Below are 19899 nucleotides of genomic sequence, written 5' to 3' on the forward strand. Positions count from 1 at the left end.
AAAGAGATCAATGCAATGGCAGTAACTGTCAAATCGCCTAGATAGAAAGGAAGTTTAAAATAACAGACATTGAGCTCCAGATGATTATTTATGTGTGCTAACAGGTTCCAGGGCGCTTAGTCCTGCATTCTGTTTGGCCTGTAAAGTAAACACCTATCTCAGAGGTCGTGGTGGATTGTTTGTGGCGTAACTTAGTTGAATAAAATCCCAGGCTCTTTTACTGCATGCAGAACGGCAGCCCGACTTGTAGGCAGTTGTTACGAAGATATCACAATATCCCTGAACATGAATGGCATGTGATGAGCACGGGGTCGCATTTGTAGTGTTCCGATTGGCTGAAGTCCGCATGATAGCTGAACTATTGGAATTGCTTGTTACCATCTTGGTTAGACCAGGCGGGACAGCCAGGTCAGACCTTGCTTACAGGGGAATTTAAGGTACAGTACGGAGTACGCAGTAAGGTTTATTTATTTCTGACCTAGCAACCCGAGCCAACAAGTTGAAGCACGATCAGATCATTACAGTCAAGGGCACAAGGCACAGGTGAAGCAGATCATCCCTGACGCCGCAAGCTCTTACCGTATGTTCGAAGTCTCTGGACTTCTGCACTGCCCAGGCAGCAAGGGAGGACAGCCGACAAACACGTTTGATGCATTCCGAGCATGGGTTGAGAACAGGACCATACTAACAGAACTCCCTCATTCTTTTAAGGACGCAAATGGTTATGAGCAACATCATCTTTTCTGCCCTTGCCCTAAAATAGCGTCATTGAAGATAGATAACAGCAACAAGGCCGTATGAAGTCTACTGACTTTGCTTGCGTCTGAGTTTGTATTAATCTTAGGTAGTTTATCTACTTAAGTGGCCTTGTTAGCGACGCAGTAGATATTTGCCAGAGAAGAAGGGATTGCAGTCTTGTTCTGGGAGGTGTCGTCTACTGGTATGTTGCTTATTGTAAAGGGAGCTTAGTTACGGGTAATTAGAGCACACTAAGCCCGGATTATAATAGACGCTTCCCGGAGATCCAACCCAGAGACCCAAAGAAGCCCCACTCTTGGTAATCGTGTGCCATCGCCTTCCCTTATCATCATGGAAATCGTCAGCGAGCCATTGACTCAGACCTAGTGATACTCATTTGCGTATTATCCTTACACAAAAAATGTCGCGAAGCTTACAAGCGTGTTATGGCTGGTATGGCTCTCTGTGTTCTACCTCACATTTCTAAGAGATACTAAACCGAAGATGATAGCCGAAGGGCAAAAGTTAAATGCGATGGTGCAAGGCCGCAATGTATGGTATGCTCGCGCATACAAAGACATTGTCGTTGGCCGGAGACTCTCGCCCCCGGTGGCTATAGGGCTATACGTTTTGAAAACACTTCGCCAGTGACCGCAGGGCATGCCAGGGAGTCACTTGTGCCAGAGATTACACAAACTGGCACTAAATTTATGCCAAGTAGAATAACACCTCTGCTGAAGCAACGCCTCCTTCAGGCCTTCTCCCATACTCATCAAGGTGTGGAGCTTTGTGGCTGCATTCCGCTGGATACATTTGCAGACGATAACATTGACGGAGAAGATCAGTTCCTGCTCGAAGCGGTGCTTGCCCTGTCTGCTCTCCATGTTACAGATTCTGAGGTGATACGCACTCGCAATTCAAAACCGCCAAAGCTGTCATGCGGCATTATCGACATTTGGCACAAGCATCGTCTCGGGACTACTCTGATCGACCTACCAGTAAGTTTTGCATATGCTGCTCCAATAGCATAAGATGGGATATATTACTCACAGATATCAAGTCACGACTATACGAGCGAATTTGGTCTTGGGCCTCTGTGAGCTGCTAACAATGGCTGGTTCCAAGGCGTGGCTCCACATTGGGCTTGCAATTCGCTTCGCCCAAACTCTGCGTATGCGTTCGGAGCATAACCGACGTTTGAGCCCGTATCAGCGAGAGATTCGTAGGCGCACATTCCGGGCATGTATAACGCTTGACCGCATTGTTGCCTACTCTACGTTCCGAACACAAACGATAGCCCTGGATTTGGTTGAGCTGCATCTCCCCTGCAGCGAAGCGGCTTTTGTATTCGGACGTGAGACCCCAGGGCGGCGGATTGAGGAGCTTGGACGCGAGCTTCAAGATAATTCTGGCTCGTTAGCCTTGGCCTATCTTGTCAAAACTGTTCTCCTTTGGTCACCCATAGCTCAAAGTTTTGTTGAGCATGGCCGAAGGCTCCTATCGGGGAAACACAGCGCAGAGGCTTGGGAGAGGTATTGGCAATCTGATGCAGCCATTACCAGTTGGCTTAATAGTCTCCCGAGCGGTATGAAATGGTCCGAGAACAACCTCAGAGCCCACAAGTCCCTCGGACAATCTTGCCATTACGTTAGCATGCATTGCTGATCCAACGTGCAATGTTTATTGTGCACCACGAGTTTTTGGTGTATGAAGAAGATCAAATCTCACTGCCAGATATTCTTTCAGTTCACATTACGACCGCAAGCGGCTCGACAGTCAATGAGCAAAGTCTTACCAGCACACAGGCTTGCGTTGATGGGGCAATGCAAATTGTGAACATGCTACGAACCATTGAGCGAGTTGCAAAGGAGATACCTCCAAACCTTTTTGCAGGTACAGCCATATCAACGTCAGCCAGTCTCTTGCTCTGGGTCTGCTATTGTAGCCCTGATGTCGTGTTTCCACCAGGATCCCGGATTCAAGAGCCCGATATGGCCAGACAGGATGCCAATTATCTGCTACCGGTTTTAGACACTTGGGCCGGCACTTGGCCTCGGGCTCGAGCATGGGCCAACTCCATTCGACTGTTGGATGAGTTCTACCGGTCAAGGCGTGGTGGCCGAGGACTCCCTCGAGCAGCTCCACCCGACGAGACCATGCTGCAAAATGAAAAGAGTGAGCCTGACTCTGGCGCTGGCTCATCAATACACTTGCGCGATGGGGATGGACTTCCTGATGTCAACACGATCCCTAGGGAAACATATTACAAGGTCAGGATGATCACTGGCTTGATTCTTGAACAGCCTGAAATATGCAGATCTATCCTGCAAATGCGGGACGACGAGCCTTCCACAGAACAGTCGGAGCAGGATCCAGTCTCTTGGCAAGCCGACTTTGACTTTGCATGGATGGAAGACACAGAGCTTATGGCGGAGCATTCCGTCCTGACAGATTATGCTATGTACCTTGATATTTGAACACCAGCCAGTCTGATGTAAACACCAACTAATCCAAATACTATCCTAGGAGATACATGAACATCTGAATTCCTCTTTAGTAGACATATCTAAAGTTCCTGATCTGGGTATCCGTCTTGTCATCCATGGCCATAGCTTCAGACAGTGCTTCACGAGAAACAGGATCGGCGTCGGCCATGTCCATCGTGGCCTCCTCGAGATCGCGATTCTTGTTGACCCAGATAAAGTAACGACGGAAAGTATAGGAAAGCACGAAGCAAGCTGATAGGGACACCATCATAGCAGCAAATCCGCTGTCATACCTGGGGGCCTCGCGCGCAAAGAACAGCTGTGGGCCAATGATGTTTCCAGCGCAGTAGGCAATGAAGACCTTGAATCAGAGCGGATTAGATCAAATGACAACCAAGGAGGGAGAGGTAATCTTACCAGAGCATTAACAGTCGTCTTCTTGGTGAAGCCACCAACGTTGCCTGACATCAGCGACATGACGAGGGGGAAACACCCAGAGTAGCCGCCCATCAAGCAAGTGCCAGCATAGCGTCCCCATCTGTCATGTTCTGGCAGTTCACGGACAAGGGCAGCTCCAACGAGAGCCAGGGCAAAGCACATCATCATCCAGTAAGTACGTGTGCCCTCCCAGATCCTGCTACCGACGGTGCAGACGATGACAAGAATCAGTTGCAACCCATAAGGCGCCATCTGCAAGAGGAGAGTCTGGAAAGTGCTAAAGCCAATACCTTGCAGTATAATGGACCTGAACTGCCAAGATGTTAGAAGGGTAATATCACAAGGGAAGCTAGCTGTCTGTCTTACTGAAGTAATGCCGCCGTTGGGTATGTTGAGTCCAATTTGCAGGAAAAACAGGAACCATGTCTTAGGGTCAGTCAGATCTTCCTTGAACTGATCCCACTTGAGCTCATTACTCTTGATACCAGTCAGATTATCCTTTACCCTGATCACAGCTTTCTCCCGATCCTCTTTGCTCAGAAGCTAGGCAGTAGTTGGCGCGTCGGGAAGAAGAAAGATGTTGGCAATTCCCCAAAGAACAGTAGCTGCGCCTAGGAAGAGGAAGGTTCCCTGGACGAGAGGTCAGTCAAAGAGCACTTGTTAAGCCAGCTAAGGCAATCACATACTTTCCACGGCGCAATGATGCGGATGTGGCCAATGCCGAAGTTTAGAAGACCTCCTAATGCTCCAGCCGTGGTGTTGCCTAGGAACCAAGCCGCGTGACATAGTGGCTGTTCTTTGCGCTTATAGAACATGGAGATCATAATAGTAAGACCAGGAGCGATGGCAGATTCCGCTACACCGAGGAAGAATCGAGTGGCCAGAAGACCAGCAGCATTGTGACAGGCAGCAGTGACCATAAGGACAGCACCCCAGATCAAGCTAAGAGCGGTATAGTATTAGTACAAGCGCATCAATGCGGCAAGGCAGGGGTCTACAGGGGTTTGCTCACATAGAAAGGGTAATAGACTTGCCCACTTTCCACTTGACCATCATTAAGCCCGCTGGGTACGAAGCGATCAGGTAGCCGAAGTAGCAGATACTGCTGGCCCAAGAGTATTTATTGCCTGTGAGCTTCAGGTCCGTACGGAGGCCGAGAATCGCGGTCGACGCAAGGGCGGATTTATCAAGGTACTGGAAAGCGTAGGAAAGGGCCATTACAGGCAGTAGCCTATAGTTCGTGTCAGATAACAGCGTGTAACAGTGGATAGATATATCGTGGAATACCATCGTTCAAGAGTTCTGCGAATGCGTAGGTCGTCCTCGGGACTGATCCTTTCGATGACACTGCCGGTATCCTCTGAGCCTGCATACTGCTTCTTTCCGTCCTGGTCCATTGCCGTGCGCAGTCTTCTGACTTGAGATTAGAGTAAAGAGATGATGAGGTGATGATAGAAGTATGTAGATCCAAGCATCCTGATTTATATTTGCAGAAGGTTTTACGCATCTTTATATTCCACAATCCTTATCATGCAGGAAACCCACTTGCAGCAAATCTGGGGTAAAGCCTGATGCGGAGTTAACGGGACCACGGAGACTAGCCATCTTTGGCAGCAAATTGGCGCTCTTCGTAACGGAAACTAACTTCAACAAGTAATAAACTTCCGTCTCTGGCATTCGGTGTTACCGACTCACCCCGTGTATTCGATCTTATAAGAATGATTAGTTCATACCCTTATCTAGAGATATTTTAGTCGGAAGGACTTTTCTTCTTCCTTATCCTATCTCAAGTGTATATTTCTCTCAACCACCCTTCTCACCTGTCCATAACCAAGTACCATAAGTCACTCTGTATTAGTCACAATGATCGAGCTTCACTGTTCAGGTACGCACTATGAGGTACGTGCATACCAAGACATCAGACACAAATTAATGGGGAGACTAATATACCTCAATAGATTGGCTACAAGCATGGTAGCGAGACAAAAGAGCTCGTGCACGGCAGTCTCGAGTTCTATACTGAATTTTTCATCAAATATTCCAAAATGAGCTGGGCCAAAGCGGAAAAGGCGGCAGCGCCATTTCTGCCTTATCTCGAGGAGCATGTACCGCATTTGGTAGAAGAAATGAGAGGTACGTATATACAAACAATACCAAGGTTCAAGAAGTGCATCCTGAATCTAACGACAAGCAGGTATTGCTGATGGGGCTGGTGTTACGTTCGACGCGATTCTCGCGCTCAATGCTCGATCTGAAATAGCCATGGGCATGATGGACGATGGCTGCACTTCTCTGTCATGGAAATCTGGCGACTTTGCGATTGGAGCCCAGAATTGGGATGTAAGTACTCTTACCTGCACTCATATACACCTTGACAAAAGCTGATATTTCGAATTGATGTAGTGGGAAGAGCCACAAAATGCCCGCCTGGTGCTTATGCACATCAAGCCTGCAAAGGATGGACTTATCCAGAGACCAAGCATCTGTCTTGCCACGGAAGCAGGAATACTCAGCAAGAGTGGTCTCAACTCGGCCGGCGTTGCGGTCTTGGTCAACGCAATCATGGCAAGGGGCGTCAACTACAAGGCACTGCCTTTCCACGTGGCCATTCGCGCAGCCCTAGACTGTGAGACACGCCTCAAGGCCGTGGCTCGTATCCGCTCCCTAGGACTCGGAACCTCGGCGCACCTCATGTTTGCTGACAAGACTGGGGGCACGTCGCTGGAGTTCAGTCACATGGACGTCGTTCAGATGGAGATGGTTGGTGGAAAGATTGTGCACACGAACCACTTCTTGCAGGAGCATGACGAATCTGTCATTGACAGGGTCATCTTCCCTGACTCGATCAGCCGCCAGGAGCGTATTACGCAGCTCTTGGATGAGGGCTCAGACCGCGTCAAGGCGGGACAATCACCCATGTCTTGTGTAGAGGAGATGCTCGAGGACGAACAAAATTTCCCGACGGGGATCAATAGGAAGTCAAGCCCGATCAGGATGAGTGAGACACTGTACAGCTTCGTCGCCGACTTGAACACCAAAACAGTGAGCTTCAGACTCGGTCGGCCAAACGAGCCCGAAGGGGCCTGGATCTTAAAGCCCGCAGAGCTTTAGAGAGCGGCTCAGAGAAATTCTCGATTTTATAGAATCGATCTTATACCTAGACATTTGTGTAGGGCAATCAAGTATATTATTTACACTGAAGCTTGTTATGTTCAGTTACTGCAAGACAAAAAGATATTAATTGTAAATTATATAATACTTTAGCAAAAGAGACGAGAAATACAACACTTAATCCATTTACAGTATCTATGCAGTGTATTCCTAGTACATTTCGTAGCGTTCGGTTTACCTGAGCCTCGGATATTCTGACCGACGCTATATGTAACACTTTGCAGCACCAGAGCCGTCATGTCTAAACTGAAATACAAAGCCCTTACCTTAGTTGATAAATATTAAACAAGCTTTTCTATCTAATCTAATGGGTGTTAAATCAAGCTTGATTATGTATTGTTATTAGGTCTGATATGTAAAAATATTAATCAGTCATCTGGCGGCATATCGCGAGAAAGACTCGCCGTAATGTGATCAACAACTCTGAATTTGACACTATTCACCAACTCATCTTCATCAATCCGCAGCTTCATGGCATTAATCTCGCTTGTCAATTCGCCCATGTCCTGCCAGACTTCTGAGAAGGCAACGTCCGTATGCTCCTCCAACTCTCTAACCCTCTCACTCGTCAGTCCCGCCAATGACCCGAATTCCTCTTCCAAGTCTTGACGCTTCCTCTCAGACGCTATCAACCGCTCGCGCAGGTCATTGATCTCCTGCTTGAGATCTCTGTTCTCATCCCTAAGCGCACACAGCTCTTCACTATGACGCGTCTGTATCATCTCAAGCTTGGCCCAGATCAGCGCGATGTCTTCGTCTCGTTCTTCACGATCATCTTTTCGCGGTCGCTTTCGGTCATAGATTGGAGCGGGAGGCGGTGGAGGTTCGGTCTCCTCGTAGGATGGCGGGGGCAATTGTGTAGGGGATGGGAGGGTGACAATCTTGCCTCCCGTGCAGCGAAACATGGTATTCAAGTCATCTTGAATGAAGAGGGATAGGCCGTCGCTGACGGCTTGCCGGATCTTTTGGAGATGAGCCTTTGAAGTTGCTGAGTTTCTGATGTAGATAGAAAACACGGTGACATTTGCAAGTTCGCGAAGAGCGTCAAGGACGGTACCCGATTGAGTCCGTAGGGGGGATAGTGGCTCTTCAGCCTCAACAGAGACGATGAGTTTGGGGTTCTGGTTTAAGCGGAAGTCGAGGAGGAGGGTACTCGAGTGGAACTTGTCGCGTACTTCATCGGGAACTGAAGGGGCTTCGATGAAGTCGAAGGAGGATATAGACGGCGGGAGGACTCTGATGATTAGGAACGTGCCAGTCTTGATGCCCTTGAGTCTGATGGGAATGTTGATGTCGAACAAGGTTTCTTGACTGTCGAAACGAGTCGTGATGGTGATGTCTCTGATCTGAGGGTCCGGGCCGACTAGAAAACGCGTCGCATCGTTCCATCGCCACGTAACAACGGCCGGCGTCGTACTGTTCACATCGAGGCTCGATAATGTCGCCATGTCCGATCCTACCGGTTAGCAACAATCCAGGAACAGCACTCACCTACGCAATCACCCCCAGAATCAGCGTTATCTGACAAGAAACTCGCCCCGTCTCCAGAACTGAGCTGCAAGCCGGAGCAAGTTCCCTTTACGGTCCGTAGAGAACCAACAGATATCCACCAAGAGAACGGTCAGCTTCTCACAAGCCGGGCAACTGTTCGAGCTCCAGAACTTGAGCTGCAAGACATCAAACAGTCCCCTCCACAGGCCCCGATTGTTCCAGCAAAGGAGGAGCGCGCGCCTCGTTTGATGGGTACAATACGGAATTTTATACGGTCTGCAGCGCGAGTTCACTTACTTTCTCTTGGACGCGTTTCGATAGGAAGGTGTGTCGGAATTGGAGGGTTCGTGGATGATAGAGAAAAATCTAAATGATTGAGAGCTTCTCAAGGAGGAAAAGGCGTTGGTTTTGAGGGGCCTCGATTGTCGAGGGTGAAGCTGTGATGATGGGTCATTGTGAGGACTCGGCGAGTGCGTGAATGCGAACAACAGGCAGATTGAGATGGTGAGGATAAATGAGGGGACGGGAAACTAGTTAATCCGCGACATATTATGGGGCTGGGTAGTATCGAGCCAATCAGTCCATCAATCGCGTGACAGATCACATGACGTGAAAAGGAAGCCGCTTTTCCTCTTCCGTGAAAGCAAGCAAACCCTCGCCTAAATTTAACGTGACCACCATTTGTCACATCTCGTTTAGGGTATATAACACGCGACTTGAATTATCGTGCTGGAGCTGAAAGCCGCCTTTAGCTCTTGGAATTAGCCTGCTTCATGCTAATAGCAGTATTTACTCTTATCAGATACATGAACATGCTAGCAAGCCATAGCGACAGAAGTAATGCATACCGACTGTTTCTCAAGACAAGACACCTAATAGCTACAGCTTCCGTAACCCACTCACTCTCGTTTTGGGATGAAATCGGCATTTATGTCAAGTTATGTCTTTATGATGTTACTCGATATAGGAACTAAGAAGCTTAATTCTTGTCCTTTATTTATTCCGCCAGAAGAACGAAAATGGTCCTTGCATCCAAGAAAATATTCAGTTGCACCATATTCTTAGACCAGTCTGGTCGTTGGCAACAGTCCAGACGTGTTTCTCTCAAATCTTCAGCGATAACTGCTGTGCCCACTACCTGCAACTTCCACTGGTCCTCCTGATCATATGCTCTAACTATGATGGCTCTTCGCGGCCACTTGAGCCAGCAAATGAGATCCCCAACGCGTATATCACTAGATGAGAGACCCAATTTCCGTGGTGCCTGATCTCGAGCAGACATTTGAAATAGACGTGAATTATTGGCAGAAGACGGTACTGCGGAGGAAGATTCCTTCTCAATCAGACCATGAGACTTGCTTTGCAATCCTCTAATCCAGTATGATGTGATACCGGTATATCGGCGGTTGTGTTGCAAAAAGCTGCTATTACTCACCTGCCATTTTATAATGCTCCTGCAGTCGAAGCATTTCTTCGACAGGCTGATATCATCAAGTTCCATGATGGCACGAATCATCGTATCGCTCTCTCTGTGGGCGTTGCCAAGATCGTTCCTATAGTTCGCTTGAACTTGTTCTATCCACATATCCACCGCTTGAAGATTTCTAACGATTTCGAGAGGACGTGGACCGACACATATGACAGACCCTAGCACCGCACCTTGAAGCGCAAATGCTTTTTCGTGGTTCGTTTCTGTGATGATTGTGTCGTCTCCAACTATCGGTGCGTAGGGTCGTAGAATTTGCTGCAAAGGGTCGCATTCCGCCCCCATGAGTAGAAACTTGACGAGGTGTCCGATGGATATAATATCCCCATTAAATAGGCTATGGCGATTCATGAATTCCATCACGTCGGTCCAAATCTCAAAAACCGACTTGTCATAATCGATAGAAAAGCCGCGAGCATCTGACGCCATTCCTACAAGGCCATATACCTTATCTTTTCTGTCTTGACAGTCTGCTTCTTTATGATCCTGTAGTAGCTGAAGCAAGGTATTCGACCCAGAATATTTCTCCTCTCGATGCCGGTCCAGCCTTATAGGACCTTTGGATCCAAAGTTGTGCATGGTGATGAACTGTGTAAACTGCTTCCATTCTACCGCCGAGTTCCCAAAGCCTACTTTGATCTTCTGAGCTTGCCCAATCTCCTGGATTATCCACACGCGATTCCAATAGCCGTCGCTGTACAACTTCTCTGCGAAGTTGCGCTCAGCAGAGTTGGTTTGTGTCGAATCTGTTGGCAGTTCCGAGTCTAGTTGTTCATTCACAGGCTTATTATGACCAAGCTTTTGCAAGTCAGGCAAAGCTGCTTCGTATTCCGCATATCTTTTCCCCAGCCATACGGCAACTGTCTGAGCTCTGAAGTAGATATGGTGCATCATGCGAACCTGTCTGTTACGCTCAGGAATGTCTTTCTGGTTAATGCATATTGCGTCAATCCAGTAATCAATGTCAGGCGCGTGTTTCCGGAGGTAGTGCAAAGCGTCCCAAAGGTTCTGCCGGACGCTGAAGCTGACGCCATTGAGGGTAATAGTCTGAACAGCTGGACCATCTCCCCACATGTATGAGAGCGCGTCAAACTTGGGCCTGTCACCGAATGTGACTTCGAACAAGGTGCCGGTGATGGGATCACCATCCTTAGCTGCTTCGATCCGCAACAGCCTCGTGCAATCTCGACTTTGGTCCAAAGGCTGATGCAGACGCCAGGATTTATCCAGGTCTTGTGAACCATTTGTACTGTCCTTTAGTTCGCGCGTGACCATAATGCTATTCTTCATTGTTAAGGAGATGAACTTGAACAATGTAAATTTGTTGCTGGAGGGCGGGGTAATTGACTCATGATGTGAGGCAGTGCATGCGGTTATTTCACCAGCGATGACATCCATGTTGTTTCAACCGTTGGACCAATCAGAAAGTAATATCGCCAACCATTAGCTGCATAAAGTATGAACTTCTTAGGAGGAAGTGGCTTGGGGGAATATCAGCTTATCACCGAGAATGAAAATATTCCAAAAAGTAAGGAATTTGGCTCGATATCAGACTATGTGAAACTAGAGCTATACACTAAAAGGTAAAGGTAATAGTAATTCAACCATCTTCTGTTCTCCGCTACTCTTGCTTACTATACTCTCTGAAATGCAACATGGACACCATTGGCATTGCCACAGCCAAGTGCAATCTCCTCAGTCCAAGGCTTTGGGTCCATCGATTGAATCGATATGAACTCTTGAGCAAAACGCATTATGACTAGCAGAGATTCAGTAATGGCATATTGTTGACCGAGGCAAATGCGTGGCCCCCCATTGAAAGGCAGGAAGAACTGATTATAGTTAGTACTATGCCAATCTCTTGCAAAGCCATACACCACATATTTAACTTACCCACGAAGGTCTAAGAGTTTCCCATCTCTCGGGACGAAATTTTTCAGCGTCTTGGCCATACAGATCTTTGCGTCGATGCATGGCGTAGACCGTGAAATTCACCATGGAGCCTTTCGGAACATGGATGGGTTGATCACCATTTGGGCCACCACCATGAGGAAGAACTGTATCCCGATATGCCATACGCCCATTACTAGGCACAGGAGGATGGAGACGTAATGCTAAATAGACGTCAGCGAGGGCCTTGAATGAAGAATAATACTAACATTCATTAATGCAGTATTTGACATATGTGAGATGACGAAGCTGCTCGTATGTTGGTTCATTTGTGTCCATACGCTTAACTTCATCTCGAATCTTGGTCCAGATATCCGGTCTACGTGCAAGGACAAAGAACAGATTTCCCAACATATTCGAGGTGGTATCTCTTGCAGCTATCAAGACGCTCAATAATTCTGCGCGTATCTTTTCCTTTGATATGCCCGAACTAGCAAGCTGCCTCAGCAGACTGTCATGTCGACTTTTGGCTTCATTCTCTTTCGAAACTTCTGCCGCCAAATCTGAAATACGAAGAGCCATAGCTTGATTGACATAATGCTCGACATAGGACCGACACACCTGATAGGCATCGTGAGCCTTGCTTCGAGAGCCTTGGAAGCGGCGGAACGGGCCCAATCTTGCCTGGTAGGCCACGTCCTTGAGAGTCAAATCAAAGGCTTTGGTAAACTCTTGACTTGCTTTGGTAGGGTTACAAAGTGTATCGGTTGACTCGCCGAAGAGGAACTCAGTGCCAGTGTCCATGGTGAAGTCAAAGAGAAGTTCCTGCAGATTGAAGGCTGTGTTGATGGGTATCTTTGACACAAGGTCTGTGACATGTCGGTTTGTCAATTCAAGGTCGGCTACTTGATCACGGGCAAAGGTTGGACGCATCAAAGCCCGCGAGTGCACCCATTCCTCCCCGTCAGAAACAAACATGCCACCGCCCGTGACGGGATTGAACAATGGAGCTCTGAAAGCAAGTCCATAATCTTTGAACTTGAGAGCAAGAACTGTCTTGATATTTTCCGGGTCAATTGTAAATATCGTCTGCTGAGAACCACGCTCAACTAGGAATGTGATACCGACAGTCTTGTAAAGGTCGTTGGCAAAGGTTTCCAACAGTCGCTTTTCTTTGAACACCCTCATCAGCTTCAAAATGAAGTCAATGCCAAAGAATGGATCCCACAATGGGAGTTGGCAAGTCACAGGAGCACAACCGTGCTTTTCGCGGAACTTGCGCCTTGCTCGCTTTGTGGTGATACGAGCTCCTATGATACGGAGAATTTGGATTGTTAAGAGACTGATAACAATTTTCCATTTGTGCGAGAGAGTTTCGTCAATTGCTTTCCATGGAACTATAGCCATGATTTTTGCTTATGATTTTTATTGTAAAATTGTTGCTGTTCTGTTCTGTGGAAGTACTAGATGAAGAGATTTGGCTCTCAAGTAGCCATACTGAAATGGAATACTCATTTTATCCAACGTTATCCCATTGTTGCGTAACAGTCGCAGTTCGGAGGAATAGCTTCCGTGTGAGTGCTACGGAAAATAAAAATATCTGGATGCATGAGATAATGCATAGTGACGCAAATGGGTTACAGTTACATTCGGTCTAATCTCTAGACTCGGCCGGACGCGGAGACAGCCCGTGGCCCGGCCAAAGGCCCGACCCGTCATCCCTGTATCTTACGTGTACCTGGACAACGAGCTTTTGAAACAAAAGGGCCTCGCTTAAAAGGTCATCCTTCTAGGCGTGGTTCTATCCGCCCAAGCATCATATCTTGTCAGCCCGCCCCTTCCCTTCATCCGTGAGCTTATCCTTCTGTTACCTGCCGTTTGTGTTGACGATGTGTTGCAATATGGTCGGCATAGCTTTACTTGGAGCCGGGATCTTTGCGAGAGAACGTATGTTGATCCCTCTCAAGCTGGTTATCAATGGCAAGGTTGCATTGCAGAGGAGCTTTTGAGTCAATGTTGCGCTGACATGCTACAGAACACTTGCCGGCTATTGAGGCCGTTGGACACCTCAATCTCAAAGCCGTTTACTCACGATCTCAGGAAGCGGCAATATCGCTTGCGAAACAAGCCCGGGATAAGGTTGACATCTACTTCGATAACCCACCCACAAGTGGAAGGTCACTCGACGATCTCCTCGCAAGGTCTGACATAGCTGCAGTGTCAGCATGTGCTACCATTCTAGTCCAGCCCCAACTTATCAGAAGAGCTCTGGGAGCCGGAAAGCATGTGCTGAGTGAGAAGCCGATAGCACAGGACACTGAAACTGCTATGGATCTTGTCCAATGGTACAATTCTCAGTCCAGTCCTCCCATATGGGCCGTTGCTGAAAATTTCCGGTTCAATGAGAGCCTGAGGTATGCCGAGATGAAGACCCGAGAAATGGGGGGAGAGCTTTTATCATTCCGCCTGAGCTACTATGGATTAGTCAAAAAGGAAAATAAATACTTCAAGACAGAATGTACGTGATAGGTACTGTGCTTAGCCTTGACCCAAATACTGATACTTTACAGGGCGCAAGGCTCCGGAATTCCAAGGCGGATTCCTTCTTGATAGCGGAATTCACTTTATTGCCAGCCTTCGCCTTCTTCTCGGTGCCATTGGGCAAGAGGCTAAGGAGGTTCTGGGCTTATCCAGTCTGCTTGAGGAGCATCTTCATCCTGTTGATACCATTCACGCTATCGTCACCACCACTGGTTCTCGACACGGAACAGTTTGCATATCCTTTGGGGTAGAACACAAATCAACTCTAGAGATCGAAATTATCAGTACTCAAGGGGTCATTGTTTGGACACCCGTGAGTGTCAAGTCAATCATCAAATCAGATTCTGGGGAGTCAATGAATGAGACAAAAGAATTCATCTACAACAATGGTGTCAAGTCAGAATTTGAGGCCTTCGGTCAAGCCATATTGGGAGGTTGCTCAGACACGCGTCAGAGGCCCTTGGAAGCCCTTAATGATCTTGCTTTTTTACAGGGTCTGTTGGAATCTGCAGGATGTAATGGCTTGATGAAGGTTGTCAATCAAAGTGAGGATCAGGTCACACATTCCTAGCAAGCTCTCTAAGGTCAGGCAGACCAACGCAAACTCACAGGTGTATAGCAAGTGTTAGTTCGTTTTAGTTATCGCACAGATACAGTCTTCTACTCTTGAACTTACAGCGAATGAGAAATTGAGCATTATTATACCAAGTGATATTGAGGGATCTCAATTACTATGCCTTATTGTGGGTCTAAACTAGGAGATTTTTAGTGATAGGCTTCTCTTGCTGCCAGCTTTCGAATGTATTATGGGCTAAATTTGATACTATTCTGGTCTCTCAGGCTTAGTAGGAGCCTTACGTGGCTGTCTTTCAACGAGGAGGACCAGTGATAGAATGGATGCGATAGAGAAGTAAAGCATTACCCTCATCTGCTCCGAGTAGGCATCTGCATATAGAACTCTTGTCCGAGATTGTGTCTCGGGGGAGAGCATTCCAATATTCTCTGAGGATAGCAGTATTCCTGCGACTTGCTCTGCTGTCAAGAACTTGACAGCTTCCCTCTTGATATGGTTAATGAGCAAAGCAGAACAGACGGCGAGCCCAATTGTGCCTCCCAACACTCTGATCTGTGTCACGGATCCCATTGTGACAGCTAGGGTTATGTCAGTCGGGAAACATCAATGGCCCAGCATGGGAATCGGAAGGTCATACCTAGATCTTTCTCAGTGACGACTAGCGGCACCATCATCAGGATTGTGCTGAGGTTGAACCCGAAACCAAGGCCCATGATAGCCTCGTAGCCATATTGGGCCGAGGCAATAGAGGTTGATGATTTTAAGGAGCTATATAGGCCAACTCCTATTGTCTGCAGTGAACCTCCGAGGAGGAGTGTGTAGAGAGGAGGCACTCTCAGCTTAGACACCAATATCCCATTGACAGCAGTCGCCAACGGAGACAGGAGAAGTAGAGGCAGTGTGCGAATACCAGCATTGATAGCTGACGTCATGTTGACTGTTTGGAATCTTTGCGGTATGTTGATAAGAGCAGCCATAAACGGGAAACCTGTAAAGAATCCGTTTCTTGACAAAAGCCGAATTAGTCGACCGAAAGCTTGGGATTGACTGACTGCAGACTTACAAAAGTAGTCCCATAACAAACCTGTTGTGCACCAGGCTCCACGGGAACATGGGCTCACGGACACCACGTTTCTTGGAAAGCAATCGCTCCCAAGCAACAAAGGCAATCCACAAGACGCCAGAGAGTACAAAGGTTGATACAATAGCACCACTACCCCACGGATAGGCCACACCACCTTGCTCGAGTGCAAAGATGATGAGGATGGAGGCAGCTAATGACACAGCCATACCCACAAAGTCAACCCGCTTCCACATTTGTTTCGATGCGAGGGAATGAAAGAATCGATCGGACTCTCCGTAAGGAAAGTTGAATGGCACCGAAAAGGCGAGAAGAACAGCCGCAAGCGCTCCTCCGGGGCCGCTGCAGGTAACGAGTCATTAGACAGTGCCTAGTTATATTGCAGGGTGCCTGGAAGAAAATGGGACTCACTTGAAGTAGAACACCCAGCGCCATGTCGTGTGATCTGTGATTGCTCCTCCAAGAATTGGGCCAAGGACACTTGAGAGGATAAAGGTTGACGACATGATGGAGATGTAGGTCGCGTACTTCTCTGGAGGCACCATGAGCGGTACCATGATTGTCGACAAAGAGTAGATGCCGGAGCCTCCCATCCCTTGAAAGGCACGGAAGACGATCCTAGGGTAAAGATTGATGATGAGAATACGCACGAGGTTGGTATCAAGAGAGGGAATTGACATACAGAGGTACCATGGAGTTAGAAGCACCACACGCCATAGAGAAGATAGTAAATATAGTGATCGCAAGCAATAGCATTAGCTTGCAGCCAAATATATCACTTAGCTTAGAATAGATAATGAGGAAACCTGGGATCTTTTAGTTCCTATACCGGCATTACACGACAGAGTAAAGTTAGATCATACCGGTGTATGTTACCAAGTAGGATGTCACGATCCAGCCAGCCATATTGAAGCCTTGAAGGGCATCAACGATTGAGACCAGAGCCGTGCTTACAATAGTAGTTTCCAATGTCGACAGCAATAGGCTCAAGCAAAGGCTACGTCGATGGCGATTAGCTATCAAGTAAGGGCAGTTAAGCAAAGGTGACCTACGCTAAGGTCAAGGCATGAAGCCTCCATCCAGTATGGTACACCTTTTGTTTTGTCGCATTGTCTGACGAACCAACCGCAACCTCGACATTCCTGTTATTGTCGCTCAAGACCGAGCCGTGGTTGTCGGATGAAGCTTCAACTTCAGTCACCGTATCGGGTAATACACGTGCATCGCCGGCAGACGCCTCGTTACTCTCGTTGTTTGTCTTGACGGGAGTCCCGGGCAGGGAGCTCTGAAGATGTTTCAATGGCAAATCTGGTGCTCCCCACATGGCGGGAAGAGAAATGGGCCAGAGTGAGTTGTAAGAGCTCAACTGGTGTTAGAAAAAGAGTGCGTAGTCTGGGGACTCAGGCTTTGCGTGGGTATCAGTAATGCAGAAAGGAAGACGGAACAAAGGAGAAAAAGAGTGGGGGATGAATTTGTGGCCAGCTTTACGAGAAGAGACAACAACAAAGGTTTCAGCCTCAGGAAACAAGAAACAGAAATTGCTAATTCCCGGGCTGCCTTCACTTGTTGGTCTGTGCGTTTCCTGTGAAATCCAGAGGGGAGGGGTGGGGTGAGGGAGTTAACAAGGGGGATAGATAAGGAGCCTGATTACCCTGTATCCGTAAATAAGGGATAGGAAAACACTATTGATTGGAGCGGTACAATGCGCTCTCAATGTCTTAGATGGACAGATTAGCATTTAGATCTTTCCTTTGGTTACTCGTTTGGTTACTTGTTTGCCTATCCGTGAGCTATTAGGCGCTAGCACTGCATTCCTGCAATGATACTTTGGATACAATTCTACAGCCGCGAGCTCTTCGTTTACCCCATCGGGATCGTCAACAGATTTGCCATTTCGGCACAAATGTCTTACTCGGTAAGACGCATGATAAGAAAATTCCGGCGAAGGGGTATCTACACACTTTCCAACCATTAACCAACTTGGACTGTTACGTCAGTATGTAGGTTAAGGTGTTTCTCACGGCGTTACAACCTTCTCTGTATTGTATCCACTAGTGGGAAGCTAAATCCGGAACTCCCCTGGACCTAGATCAGCCCGGACACAGAATGACACCCAATTAGCTGGCTGGTGAATACCAAGACACTAAGATTAAGCATATATTTAGCCTTTGTAATTTACTTGAGATAAGGAGCTGCATGAGTAAACCTAAACCTTGCCCTATCTAACAGATAAAAGTTATATGCTACAATTGCATCAGAGATAACAACACTTCAACTCTCATCGTCGATCAGCGAGAGGATTCGCTCGTGGGCAAAAAAGATGGTGTCAATCTTTCCCGACATGACAGAAAACACTCGGCCGTGACGCGAGACTCGACAGCTGCGGTCATCATAAGCCCCTAGCGGCTTGGTCTTGACGGCAAGCTGTGGTCCAATGTAACGGAACGTCTCGAGGAACGTGGGGAGGTAGTGCATAATCTGTTCCTCCATAAGCGCCCGCTTGGCTGATATGGTTGCGGGGCTAACGTCGTCCCGTGCCGCCCGAGCTTCTGCTGCAGTCTTGAATTGTCCGAGAGGCGTGTGGGGGACGCTAGACAAGGTGAATAACCCCGGCACTTCAGTGGGGTAGACGGAAGCTAGGGGACCATCGACCAAGGTCACAGCCGGAAACTCAGGAGGCCCCTCGTAGTAGAGCAACAAGGTCGCCTCGTATATCACCTGCAGGTCCAGGTCCATGTAATGCCCCCACGTTGCATCCACCACGTAGTCAAAGCTTTCACCGTCGATCAAGACGCCATCGTCCACCTCTTGGATGCTCGAAACTTTTTGCCCAAGCTCAAGGGCACCCTTGAGTGCCGCTTCAAAGTAAGCACGGGCTTTGCTCAGCAGCAAAACCCTCTCCGGCACACACATGATGCCGTCAACGTTAGTGATATGGATACCCGGAGGTGCCCCTTCGGTGAATGCTACGCCGCTCGAGGCCATGATGGCCTTGTAGGTATTGTAATCAAGCAGGGAATCTTGAGTGGGTACAGCATAGATATTGCAGGGCACAACGCGGCTGAGTTCGGGGTAATGCTCGACGAAACGTAGAAAGCCATCTCTGGACTGAAGACGTGTACCACTGTGACGGGCATAGTGGAAGCCCATATGCAGCCTGAACTGGTTGTTGCCAGATGCTTCATGTAGCAGTCGCTTATGCTGCTCGAACAATTTGACGCGAAAGCCGAGAGCGCGAAGGGATGCCGCAATGTGACAGCCATACCATCCACCACCGATGATGCCAAGACTGTGGGGGTTGACGCAGTCGTCTTTTTCTATTTTTGTGGTTCCATTGATACCATTGCCATTCCCGTTGTGAAGTTCCTTCTCGAGGTTCGGCATATTGAGTGCGTTTGCGTGTTTTGAATAGTGACTTCTAGGACAATGCTATTTGCGTCTCGCTAGACTCTAGAGGTACTGAACGAGCTTTTTGGTGTATATCAGGTACTTGTCACGATGCGCAACGATAAAGATAACAAAGGCGATTTCAATGATCTCTGCAGACTTATTGAGTTCTGATACATTTATGATTGGGATTATGAGTCCTTTTTATCTTGTCCTCGCTCATTCTCTCCGTCTTGAGTCCTTGACTTGCAAGACTTGACACAATTATGGGCTTTGTGCATTCCTAGATGACCAAGAAGTTCCCCCTGGCTCGGGAGGATGTATCCCTCTTACTGATTCTGGTGCTGGTGGAGGGTAGATAAGATTCTCAAGGATTGGAACAAGATTGCCCGCGACATATACATCTGCCTTGCAGGATACAATGGTGCGAGATGCGACTCTGTTGATAAGCAAATGCATCTTGTATTGATGGAAATATTGCCTAGGCATACTGTGTTTATCTGTTACATTGAGCTCTGCACATCTGACTTGACAATTGACTTGGATATCTGTCATCATGCCACGTAGCATCAGTATTTCAACGAGCAGACGCTTATCCTGAGCCTGGTCGCCTCTT

General features: G+C 47.9%; 8 protein-coding genes across 8 annotated transcripts; 3 read left to right on the forward strand and 5 right to left on the reverse strand.

Annotated features, from left to right (window-relative positions):
- Window positions 1–1848: 1848 nt before the first annotated feature.
- Window positions 1849–3215, forward strand: FSUBG_9787 (transcription factor; the record flags this gene model as incomplete). The annotated part of the gene is made up of 2 exons (XM_036688337.1): window positions 1849–2323; window positions 2485–3215. 2 exons carry the CDS (start codon window positions 1849–1851, stop codon window positions 3213–3215), a joined length of 1206 nt encoding a protein of 401 aa, XP_036534723.1.
- Window positions 3216–3291: 76 nt separating this feature from the next.
- FSUBG_9788 (major facilitator superfamily transporter) lies at window positions 3292–5059 on the reverse strand (the record flags this gene model as incomplete). The annotated part of the gene is made up of 6 exons (XM_036688338.1): window positions 3292–3585; window positions 3642–3974; window positions 4029–4205; window positions 4349–4604; window positions 4675–4893; window positions 4950–5059. The coding sequence occupies 6 exons, from the start codon at window positions 5057–5059 to the stop codon at window positions 3292–3294; spliced, it is 1389 nt and encodes a 462-aa protein (XP_036534724.1).
- Window positions 5060–5525: 466 nt separating this feature from the next.
- On the forward strand, window positions 5526–6773 carry FSUBG_9789 (peptidase C45 acyl-coenzyme A:6-aminopenicillanic acid acyl-transferase; the record flags this gene model as incomplete). The annotated part of the gene is made up of 4 exons (XM_036688339.1): window positions 5526–5561; window positions 5621–5795; window positions 5857–6002; window positions 6066–6773. The coding sequence occupies 4 exons, from the start codon at window positions 5526–5528 to the stop codon at window positions 6771–6773; spliced, it is 1065 nt and encodes a 354-aa protein (XP_036534725.1).
- A 428-nt stretch (window positions 6774–7201) lies between these two features.
- On the reverse strand, window positions 7202–8281 carry FSUBG_9790 (uncharacterized protein; the record flags this gene model as incomplete). The annotated part of the gene is made up of 1 exon (XM_036688341.1): window positions 7202–8281. One exon carries the CDS (start codon window positions 8279–8281, stop codon window positions 7202–7204), a length of 1080 nt encoding a protein of 359 aa, XP_036534726.1.
- A 1040-nt stretch (window positions 8282–9321) lies between these two features.
- Window positions 9322–13107, reverse strand: FSUBG_9791 (cytochrome P450 monooxygenase 52A13; the record flags this gene model as incomplete). Its single annotated transcript, XM_036688342.1, has 4 exons — window positions 9322–11089; window positions 11446–11642; window positions 11704–11924; window positions 11970–13107. The coding sequence occupies 4 exons, from the start codon at window positions 13105–13107 to the stop codon at window positions 9322–9324; spliced, it is 3324 nt and encodes a 1107-aa protein (XP_036534727.1).
- Window positions 13108–13601: 494 nt separating this feature from the next.
- On the forward strand, window positions 13602–14812 carry FSUBG_9792 (Oxidoreductase; the record flags this gene model as incomplete). The annotated part of the gene is made up of 3 exons (XM_036688343.1): window positions 13602–13647; window positions 13736–14218; window positions 14271–14812. 3 exons carry the CDS (start codon window positions 13602–13604, stop codon window positions 14810–14812), a joined length of 1071 nt encoding a protein of 356 aa, XP_036534728.1.
- A 252-nt stretch (window positions 14813–15064) lies between these two features.
- Window positions 15065–17220, reverse strand: FSUBG_9793 (major facilitator superfamily transporter; the record flags this gene model as incomplete). Its single annotated transcript, XM_036688344.1, has 7 exons — window positions 15065–15393; window positions 15453–15820; window positions 15879–16238; window positions 16308–16514; window positions 16579–16702; window positions 16760–16893; window positions 16949–17220. The coding sequence occupies 7 exons, from the start codon at window positions 17218–17220 to the stop codon at window positions 15065–15067; spliced, it is 1794 nt and encodes a 597-aa protein (XP_036534729.1).
- A 947-nt stretch (window positions 17221–18167) lies between these two features.
- On the reverse strand, window positions 18168–19280 carry FSUBG_9794 (FAD dependent oxidoreductase; the record flags this gene model as incomplete). The annotated part of the gene is made up of 1 exon (XM_036688345.1): window positions 18168–19280. One exon carries the CDS (start codon window positions 19278–19280, stop codon window positions 18168–18170), a length of 1113 nt encoding a protein of 370 aa, XP_036534730.1.
- Window positions 19281–19899: the final 619 nt, after the last annotated feature.

Source organism: Fusarium subglutinans (assembly GCF_013396075.1).
Source record: "Fusarium subglutinans strain NRRL 66333 chromosome Unknown NRRL66333_c0000156, whole genome shotgun sequence".
Classification (NCBI taxonomy): Eukaryota; Fungi; Ascomycota; class Sordariomycetes; order Hypocreales; family Nectriaceae; genus Fusarium; species Fusarium subglutinans.